Source organism: Oncorhynchus tshawytscha, linkage group LG19 (assembly GCF_018296145.1).
Source record: "Oncorhynchus tshawytscha isolate Ot180627B linkage group LG19, Otsh_v2.0, whole genome shotgun sequence".
Lineage (NCBI taxonomy): Eukaryota > Metazoa > Chordata > Actinopteri > Salmoniformes > Salmonidae > Oncorhynchus > Oncorhynchus tshawytscha.
In genome coordinates, this window is record NC_056447.1 from 52,282,798 (window position 1) to 52,294,358 (window position 11,561).

Consider the following 11,561-nt stretch of genomic DNA (forward strand, 5'->3'; position numbering starts at 1 on the left):
CACCATGCTTCACCGTAGGGATGGTGCCAGGTTTCCTCCAGAAGTGACGCTTGGCATTCAGGCCAAAGAGTTCAATCTTGGTTTCATCAGACCAGAGAATCTTGTTTCTCATGGTCTGAGAGTTTAGGTGCCTTTTGGAAAACTCCAAGTGGGCTGTCATGTGCCTTTTTCTGAGGGTGGCTTCTGTCTGGCCACTCTACCATAAAGACCTGATTGGTGGAGTGCTGCAGGTTGTCCTTCTGGAAGATTCTCCCATCTCCACAGAGGAACTCTAGAGCTCTGTCAGAGTCACCTCCCCGACCAAGGCCCTTCTCCCCCGATTGCTCAGAATGGTTGGGCGGTCAGCTCTAGGAAGAGTCTTAGTGGTTCCAAACTAGTTCCATTTAAGAATGATGGAGGTCACTGTGTTCTTGGAGACCTTCGATGAGGCAGACATTTTTCGGTACCATTCCTAGATCTGTGCCTTTACACAATCCTGTCTCGAAGCTCAAAGGACAATTCCTTCGACCTCATGGCTTAGTTTTTGCTCTGACATGCACTGTCAACTATGGGACTTATATTATATTGACAGGTGTGTGCCTTTCCAAATCATGTCCAATCAATTAAATTGACCACAGGTGGACTCCAATCAAGTTGTAGAAACATCTCAAGGATGATCAATGGAATCAGGATGCACCTGAGCTCAATTTCAGGTCTCATAGCAAAGGGTCTGAATACTTATGTAAAAAAAAATGTAATACATTTGCAAACATTTATTTATGGGATAAGGCTGTAATGTAACAAAATGTGGAATAAAAATCAATGGGTCTGAATTATTTCAGAAGGTACTGTACATGTAGGTAGGGGTAAAGAATTATTTCAGAAGGTACTGTACATGTAGGTAGGGGTAAAGAATTATTTCAGAAGGTACTGTACATGTAGGTAGGGTAAATAATTATTTCAGAAGGTACTGTACATGTAGGTAGGGGTAAAGAATTATTTCAGAAGGTACTGTACATGTAGGTAGGGGTAAATAATTATTTCAGAAGGTACTGTACATGTAGGTAGGGGTAAAGAATTATTTCAGAAGGTACTGTACATGTAGGTAGGGGTAAATCATTATTTCAGAAGGTACTGTACATGTAGGTAGGGGTAAAGAATTATTTCAGAAGGTACTGTACATGTAGGTAGGGGTAAAGAATTATTTCAGAAGGTACTGTACATGTAGGTAGGGGTAAAGAATTATTTCAGAAGGTACTGTACATGTAGGTAGGGGTAAAGAATTATTTCAGAAGGTACTGTACATGTAGGTAGGGGTAAAGAATTATTTCAGAAGGTACTGTACATGTAGGTAGGGGTAAAGAATTATTTCAGAAGGTACTGTACATGTAGGTAGGGGTAAAGAATTATTTCAGAAGGTCCTGTACATGTAGGTAGGGGTAAAGAATTATTTCAGAAGGGACTGTACATGTAGGTAGGGGTAAAGAATTATTTCAGAAGGTACTGTACATGTAGGTAGGGGTAAAGTGACTATGCATAGATAATAAACAGTGAATAGCAGCAGCATAACAAATGGGGGTCAATGCAAATAGTCCAGATGGCCATTTGATTAACTGTTCAGCAGCCTTATGGCTTGGGGGTAGTAGCTGTTGAGGAGCTTTTTTCCTATCTCTGTCTCCCTTACTCATAAACTGATCGACTGTAGTGACTCTACCGTTATATGAAGCCCTCCACATACACTCACCTGTTTGTAAAGCCAGTTACTCTTAACGACCAGGGCATTGGGGTTTCTCCGTATCGAGTTGGATCTCTTCCCAAAGTTGTGAATTTTTTTTGAGGATCTTGACGGCTGAAAATGAGTAAGAGGGCATATGACGATACACTCACATTGCTGTTCAACTACTTAACATCATTCAAGTTTGTCCCTTCGTGTGTGTGTGTGTGTGTGACTCACTCTGGCTGCGGGGCTACTCTGGTGTGTAGCATAGTCCGAGCTACCTGTGTAGTTGGAGGCCTCGCTACTCATGGTGCTCAGAGGACGCTCCTTCTCATTCGCTGGCGCTTTGGGGGCAGACCTAGACACCAGGAAATAAAAAAGTGGTCGAAAATGAGCAAACAAATGGGCTCAAATGATTCCTTATTCTACATGTTAGAGAGGCATGTTTATTCTACGTAACATACTTAAATCTAAGCAAAACCAGTTACTGTCTTTCCTGAGACCTTTCTGGAAGCCTCTCAGAGTCACTCATTCCTGGCCTACATCCCTGCTGAATAAAACTGCTGGAGCTCAATTTGTCAGCCTGACTTCAGCAACCCATTTAAAGTTGTTAGAGACAGACAGACAGACAGACAGACAGACAGACAGACAGACAGGGTCACGTACAGACAGACAGGTAGGGAGACAGACAGGGAGACAGACAGACAAGGTCATGTACAGACAGGGAGGGAGGGAGACAGACAGGGAGACAGACAGACAAGGTCATGTACAGACAGACAGGGAGATGTAGTGTTCAGTGACATGGACAGGGTGATTGTCTTGTGATTCACAGGGGTCATGTTGAGATCTCATTATAGCTGAGATTCTACTGTAGACAGACTGCCTGCCGGCCTGGGCGGTCTAGGTGAGATTCTACTGTGGACAGACTGCCTTCCGGCCTGGGCGGTCTAGATGAGATTCTACTGTGGACAGACTGCCTGCCGGCCTGGGCGGTCTAGATGAGATTCTACTGTGGACAGACTGCCTGCCGGCCTGGGCGGACTAGGTGAGATTCTACTGTAAACAGACTGCCTGGGCGGTCTAGGTGAGATTCTACTGTAGACAGACTGACTGCCGGCTTGGGCGGTCTAGATGAGATTCTACTGTAGACAGACTGCCTGGGCGGTCTAGGTGAGATTCTACTGTAGACAGACTGCCTGCCGGCCTGGGCGGTCTAGGTGAGATTCTACTGTAAACAGACTGCCTGGGCGGTCTAGGTGAGATTCTACTGTAAACAGACTGCCTGGGCGGTCTAGGTGAGATTCTACTGTAAACAGACTGCCTGGGCGGTCTAGGTGAGATTCTACTGTAAACAGACTGCCTGGGCGGTCTAGGTGAGATTCTACTGTAAACAGACTGCCTGGGCGGTCTAGGTGAGATTCTACTGTAAACAGACTGCCTGGGCGGTCTAGGTGAGATTCTACTGTAAACAGACTGCCTGGGCGGTCTAGGTGAGATTCTACTGTAAACAGACTGCCTGGGCGGTCTAGGTATACTGTAGTCGTCCTAAACTCTGATACGGGAGGTCACTTTGACTAATAAAAACAAAGTGGGTCTTGCTGAAAGGAAGTTGAAAGAAAAAAGGATCGATGCCCATTTCGACATATACCCGTAGGATAGGAGCTCAATTTGTCAGCCTGACTTCAGCAACCCATTTAAAGTTGTTAGAGACAGACAGACAGACAGACAGACAGACAGACAGACAGACAGACAGACAGACAGACAGACAGACAGGGTCACGTACAGACAGACAGGTAGGGCCTGAAACTGATACCCGTAGGATAGATGGGACACCGTGCAGGGTTTTGGTCCCCTGGGTATCAAGTCAAAATCAAACTAAATTGTATTAGTCACGTACACTGTTTTTTATGTATGTATTTATTTTATATCACCTTTATTTAACCAGGTAGGCTAGTTGAGAACACCTTTATTTAACCAGGTAGGCCAGTTGAGAACACCTTTATTTAACCAGGTAGGCTAGTTGAGAACACCTTTATTTAACCAGGTAGGCCAGTTGAGAACACCTTTATTTAACCAGGTAGGCCAGTTGAGAACACCTTTATTTAACCAGGTAGGCCAGTTGAGAACACCTTTATTTAACCAGGTAGGCCAGTTGAGAACACCTTTATTTAACCAGGTAGGCCAGTTGAGAACACCTTTATTTAACCAGGTAGGCCAGTTGAGAACACCTTTATTTAACCAGGTAGGCCAGTTGAGAACACCTTTATTTAACCAGGTAGGCCAGTTGAGAACACCTTATTTAACCAGGTAGGCCAGTTGAGAACACCTTTATTTAACCAGGTAGGCCAGTTGAGAACACCTTTATTTAACCAGGTAGGCCAGTTGAGAACACCTTTATTTAACCAGGTAGGCCAGTTGAGAACACCTTTATTTAACCAGGTAGGCCAGTTGAGAACACCTTTATTTAACCAGGTAGGCTAGTTGAGAACACCTTTATTTAACCAGGTAGGCCAGTTGAGAACAAGTTCTCATTTACAACTGCGACCTGGCCAAGATAAAGCAAAGCAGTTTGAAACATACAGTACAACAACACAGAGTTACACATGGAATAAAACAAACATACAGTCAATAATACAGTAGAAAAATAAGTCTATATACAATGTGAGCAAATGAGGTGAGATAAGGGAGGTAAAGGCAAAAAAAAAAAATGTACACTTGTTTACTGCAGGTATAAAAAGGTACAGTCAAATGCTTGTGTGCTAGCTCCCTCAACATTAAGAGGACAAGAATCAATATCCATGATAATGAGTCAAATTAATAACAAGTAATAGAACAGGTCATATGCATAGTAACAGCCTGGTATGTACACAATAGGATATATAGAATAGATAATGAACAATAGGATGTACAGTATAGATAATGACCAAAAGGATATACAGTATAGATAATGACCAATAGGATATCCAGTATAGCTAATGACCAATAGGAATTCCAATATAGATAATGACCAATAGGATATCCAGTATAGATAATGACCAATAGAATATCCAGTATAGATAATGACCAATAGGATATACAGAATAGATCATGACCAATAACAAAATATAATGACCAATAGGATATCCAATATAGATAATGACCAATAGGATATACAGAATAGATCATGACCAACAGGATATCCAGAATAGATAAGGACCAATATGATATCCAGTATAGATAATGACCAATATGATATACAGAATAGATAATGACCAATACGATATCCAGAATAGATAATGACCAATATGATATCCAGTATAGATAATGACCAATAGGATATACAGAATAGATAATGACCAATATGATATCCAGTATAGATAATGACCAATAGGATATACAGAATAGATAGTGACCAATATGAATTCCAGTATAGATAATGACCAATAGGATATCCAGTATAGATAATGACCAATAGGATATCCAGTATAGATAATGAGAGATGTTCTGTCCTAGCCTACATTCTGTAGCTATGGTACAATGTGGTCTACAGGGAATGACACTATGAAAAGACACTAGAGCTAAAATACAGCAGAGGAAGACTGTCATCTCTTGGATATATTGGGTTTCAGTTTCAGGTCAGTGAACAAGGTCAGAAACTCTGGTTCCAACAGCACTGTATGGCCGTCTACAGTACGACACCGCAACAGTCCCAAAAAACTAAGATAGATAGGTAGGTAGGTAGGTAGGTAGGTAGGTAGGTAGGTAGGTAGGTAGGTAGGTGGGTGGGTGGGTGGGTGGGTGGGTAGGTAGAACAACAGGTAGTTGGGTAGGCCAACAGGTAGGTAGGTAGGTAGGTAGGTAGGTAGGTAGGTAGGTAGGTAGGTAGGTAGGATTTACACCAACATACAATACCGGAAGGTTCATACTGTAGATGCCTAGCTTGCTCCAGATCTATTTGTGCTCCTACTGTATTGTCGTTGTCATGCCAAACATGACTGTATGATTTAGCAAGAGGGCACACATAGATCTAGTGGGGTCTCTATAACATACATCTCATCAGCAGGCAACAGAGACGTGATTACTGGTCATTCTAGTGCAGAACAGAGGACACTGGAAACAGGGACATGATTACTGGTCATTCTAGTGCAGAACAGAGACATGATTACTGGTCATTCTAGTGCAGAACAGAGACATGATTACTGGTCATTCTAGTGCAGAACAGAGGACACTGACAGGGAACAGAGACATGATTACAGGTCATCCTAGTCCAGAACAGAGGACACTGACAGGGAACAGAGACATGATTACTGGTCATTCTAGTGCAGAACAGAGGACACTGACAGGGAACAGAGACATGATTACAGGTCATTCTAGTGCAGAACAGAGAACACTGACAGGGAAGGCAGGTCTGATGCAGCAGACTAACCCACACATGGAACGACAGGGAAGGCAGGTCTGATGCAGCAGACTAACCCACACATGGAACGACAGGGAAGGCAGGTCTGATGCAGCAGACTAACCCATGACTTCCGGCGCCGACAGAGATGGCCGCCTCGCTTCGCGTTCCTAGGAAACTATGCAGTTTTTTGTTTTTTTACGTGTTATTTCTTACATTAGTACCCCAGGTCATCTTAGGTTTCATTACATACAGTCGGGAAGAACTACTGAATATAAGATCAGCGTCAACTCACCATCAGTACGACCAAGAATATGTTTTTCGCGACGCGGATCCTGTGTTCTGCCTTAAAAACAGGACAACGGAGTGGATTCCATGCAGCGACCCAAAAAAACGACTCCGAAAAAGAGGGAAACGAGGCGGTCTTCTGGTCAGACTCCGGAGACGGGCACACCGTGCACCACTCCCTAGCATTCTTCTTGCCAATGTCCAGTCTCTTGACAACAAGGTTGATGAAATCCGAGCAAGGGTAGCATTCCAGAGGGACATCAGAGACTGTAACGTTCTTTGCTTCGCGGAAACATGGCTCACTGGAGAGACGCTATCCGAGGCGGTGCAGCCAGCGGGTTTCTCCACGCATCGCGCCGACAGAAACAAACATCTTTCTGGTAAGAAGAGGGGCGGGGGCGTATGCCTTATGACTAACGTGAAATGGTGTGATGAAAGAAACATACAGGAACTCAAATCCTTCTGTTCACCTGATTTAGAATTCCTCACAATCAAATGTAGACCGCATTATCTACCAAGAGAATTCTCTTCGATTATAATCACAGCCGTATTTATCCCTCCCCAAGCAGACTCATCGATGGTTCTGAACGAACTTTATTTAACTCTCTGCAAACTGGAAACGATTTATCCGGAGGCTGCATTCATTGTAGCTGGGGATTTTAACAAGGCTAATCTGAAAACAAGCCTCCCTAAATTTTATCAGCATATCGATTGCGCAACCAGGGGTGGAAAGACCTTGGATCATTGTTACTCTAACTTCCGCGACGCATATAAGGCCCTGCCCCGCCCCCCTTTCGGAAAAGCTGACCACGACTCCATTTTGTTGATCCCTGCCTACAGACAGAAACTAAAACAAGAGGCTCCCACGCTGAGGTCTGACCAAGCTGACTCCACACTCCAAGACTGCTTCCATCACGTGGACTGGGAGATGTTTCGTATTGCGTCAGATAACAATATTGACAAATACGCTGATTCGGTGTGCGAGTTCATTAGAACGTGCGTTGAAGATGTCGTTCCCATAGCAACGATTAAAACATTCCCTAACCAGAAACCGTGGATTGATGGCAGCATTCGTGTGAAACTGAAAGCGCGAACCACTGCTTTTAATCAGGGCAAGGTGTCTGGTAACATGACCGAATACAAACAGTGCAGCTATTCCCTCCGCAAGGCTATCAAACAAGCTAAGCGTCAGTACAGAGACAAAGTAGAATCTCAATTCAACGGCTCAGACACAAGAGGCATGTGGCAGGGTCTACAGTCAATCACGGACTACAGGAAGAAATCCAGCCCAGTCACGGACCAGGATGTCTTGCTCCCAGGCAGACTAAATAACTTTTTGCCCGCTTTGAGGACAATACAGTGCCACTGACACGGCCTGCAATGAAAACATGCGGGCTCTCCTTCACTGCAGCCGAGGTGAGTAAGACATTTAAACGTGTTAACCCTCGCAAGGCTGCAGGCCCAGACGGCATCCTCAGCCGCGCCCTCAGAGCATGCGCAGACCAGCTGGCCGGTGTGTTTACGGACATATTCAATCAATCCTTATCCCAGTCTGCTGTTCCCACATGCTTCAAGAGGGCCACCATTGTTCCTGTTCCCAAGAAAGCTAAGGTAACTGAGCTAAACGACTACCGCCCCGTAGCACTCACATCCGTCATCATGAAGTGCTTTGAGAGACTAGTCAAGGACCATATCACCTCCACCCTACCTGACACCCTAGACCCACTCCAATTTGCTTACCGCCCAAATAGGTCCACAGACGATGCAATCTCAACCACACTGCACACTGCCCTAACCCATCTGGACAAGAGGAATACCTATGTGAGAATGCTGTTCATCGACTACAGCTCGGCATTCAACACCATAGTACCCTCCAAGCTCGTCATCAAGCTCGAGACCATGGGTCTTGACCCCGCCCTGTGCAACTGGGTACTGGACTTCCTGACGGGCCGCCCCCAGGTGGTGAGGGTAGGCAACAACATCTCCTCCCCGCTGATCCTCAACACTGGGGCCCCACAAGGGTGCGTTCTTAGCCCTCTCCTGTACTCCCTGTTCACCCACGACTGCGTGGCCATGCACGCCTCCAACTCAATCATTAAGTTTGCGGACGACACAACAGTGGTAGGCTTGATTACCAACAACGACGAGACGGCCTACAGGGAGGAGGTGAGGGCCCTCGGAGTGTGGTGTCAGGAAAATTACCTAATACTCAACGTCAACAAAACTAAGGAGATGATTGTGGACTTCAGGAAACAGCAGAGGGAACACCCCCCTATCCACATCGATGGAACAGTAGTGGATAGCATAGCAAGTTTTAAGTTCCTCGGCACACACATCACAGACAAACTGAATTGGTCCACTCACACAGACAGCATCGTGAAGAAGGCGCAGCAGTGCCTCTTCAACCTCAGGAGGCTGAAGAAATTCGGCTTGTCACCAAAAGCACTCACAAACTTCTACAGATGCACAATCGAGAGCATCCTGGCGGGCTGTATCACCGCCTGGTACGGCAACTGCTCCGCCCTCAACCGTAAGGCTCTCCAGAGGGTAGTGAGGTCTGCACAACGCATCACCGGGGGCAAACTACCTGCCCTCCAGGACACCTACACCACCCGATGTTACAGGAAGGCCATAAAGATCATCAAGGACATCAACCACCCGAGCCACTGCCTGTTCACCCCGCTATCATCCAGAAGGCGAGGTCAGTACAGGTGCATCAAAGCTGGGACCGAGAGACTGAAAAACAGCTTCTATCTCAAGGCCATCAGACTGTTAAACAGCCACCACTAACATTGAGTGGCTGCTGCCAACACACTGACAATGACACTGACTCAACTCCAGCCACTTTAATAATGGGAATTGATGGGAAATGATGTAAATATATAAACAATGCTACCTTATATAATGTTACTTACCCTACATTATTCATCTCATATGCATACGTATATACTGTACTCTATATCATCGACTGCATCCTTATGTAATACATGTATCACTAGCCACTTTAACTATGCCACTTTGTTTACATACTCATCTCATATGTATATACTGTACTCGATATCATCTACTGTATCTTGCCTATGCTGCTCTGTACCATCACTCATTCATATATCCTTATGTACATATTTTTTATCCCCTTACACTGTGTATAAGACAGTAGTTTTGGAATTGTTAGTTAGATTACTTGTTGGTTATTACTGCATTGTCGGAACTAGAAGCACAAGCATTTCGCTACACTCGCATTAACATCTGCTAACCATGTGTATGTGACAAATAAAATTGGATTTGATTTGATTTGACATGGAACGACAGGGAAGGCAGGTCTGATGCAGCAGACTAACCCACACATGGAACGACAGGGAAGGCAGGTCTGATGCAGCAGACTAACCCACACATGGAACGACAGGGAAGGCAGGTCTGATGCAGCATACTAACCCACACATGGAACGACAGGGAAGGCAGGTCTGATGCAGCAGACTAACCCACACATGGAACGACAGGGAAGGCAGGTCTGATGCAGCAGACTAACCCACACATGGAACGACAGGGAAGGCAGGTCTGATGCAGCAGACTAACCCACACTTGGAACGACAGGGAAGGCAGGTCTGATGCAGCAGACTAACCCACACATGGAACGACAGGGAAGGCAGGTCTGATGCAGCAGACTAACCCACACATGGAACGACAGGGAAGGCAGGTCTGATGCAGCAGACTAACCCACACATGGAACGACAGGGAAGGCAGGTCTGATGCAGCAGACTAACCCACACATGGAACGACAGGGAAGGCAGGTCTGATGCAGCAGACTAACCCACACATGGAACGACAGGGAAGGCAGGTCTGATGCAGCAGACTAACCCACACATGGAACAACAGGGAAGGCAGGTCTGATGCAGCAGACTAACCCACACATGGAACGACAGGGAAGGCAGGTCTGATGCAGCAGACTAACCCACACATGGAACGACAGGGAAGGCAGGTCTGATGCAGCAGACTAACCCACACATGGAACGACAGGGAAGGCAGGTCTGATGCAGCAGACTAACCCACACATGGAACGACAGGGAAGGCAGGTCTGATGCAGCAGACTAACCCACACATGGAACGACAGGGAAGGCAGGTCTGATGCAGCAGACTAACCCACACATGGAACGACAGGGAAGGCAGGTCTGATGCAGCAGACTAACCCACACATGGAACAACAGGGAAGGCAGGTCTGATGCAGCAGACTAACCCACACATGGAACGACAGGGAAGGCAGGTCTGATGCAGCAGACTAACCCACACATGGAACAACAGGGAAGGCAGGTCTGATGCAGCAGACTAACCCACACATGGAACGACAGGGAAGGCAGGTCTGATGCAGCAGACTAACCCACACATGGAACGACAGGGAAGGCAGGTCTGATGCAGCAGACTAACCCAAGGCACATGGAACAACAGGGAAGGCAGGTCTGATGCAGCAGACTAACCCACACATGGAACGACAGGGAAGGCAGGTCTGATGCAGCAGACTAACCCACACATGGAACGACAGGGAAGGCAGGTCTGATGCAGCAGACTAACCCACACATGGAACAACAGGGAAGGCAGGTCTGATGCAGCAGACTAACCCACACATGGAACAACAGGGAAGGCAGGTCTGATGCAGCAGACTAACCCACACATGGAACGACAGGGAAGGCAGGTCTGATGCAGCAGACTAACCCACACATGGAACGACAGGGAAGGCAGGTCTGATGCAGCAGACTAACCCACACATGGAACGACAGGGAAGGCAGGTCTGATGCAGCAGACTAACCCACACATGGAACGACAGGGAAGGCAGGTCTGATGCAGCAGACTAACCCACACATGGAACGACAGGGAAGGCAGGTCTGATGCAGCAGACTAACCCACACATGGAACGACAGGGAAGGCAGGTCTGATGCAGCAGACTAACCCACACATGGAACGACAGGGAAGGCAGGTCTGATGCAGCAGACTAACCCACACATGGAACGACAGGGAAGGCAGGTCTGATGCAGCAGACTAACCCACACATGGAACGACAGGGAAGGCAGGTCTGATGCAGCAGACTAACCCACACATGGAACGACAGGGAAGGCAGGTCTGATGCAGCAGACTAACCCACACATGGAACGACAGGGAAGGCAGGTCTGATGCAGCAGACTAACCCACACATGGAACGACAGGGAAGGC

At 46.4% G+C, this 11,561-nt stretch overlaps 1 protein-coding gene across 4 annotated transcripts in view; it reads right to left on the reverse strand.

Moving 5' to 3' along the window:
* Window positions 1-11,561, reverse strand: part of LOC112235816 (pleckstrin homology domain-containing family A member 5) — a 264,064-nt gene that overhangs the window by 92,791 nt on the left and 159,712 nt on the right. For all 4 annotated transcript variants that reach the window (XM_042301853.1, XM_042301855.1, XM_042301852.1 and 1 more), the window contains 2 exons: window positions 1,934-2,054; window positions 1,724-1,828 (listed from right to left, as the gene is read on the reverse strand). In XM_042301853.1, coding sequence (XP_042157787.1) covers window positions 1,724-1,828; window positions 1,934-2,054 — 226 coding nt within the window. The remainder of the gene's footprint in view (window positions 1-1,723; window positions 1,829-1,933; window positions 2,055-11,561) is intronic.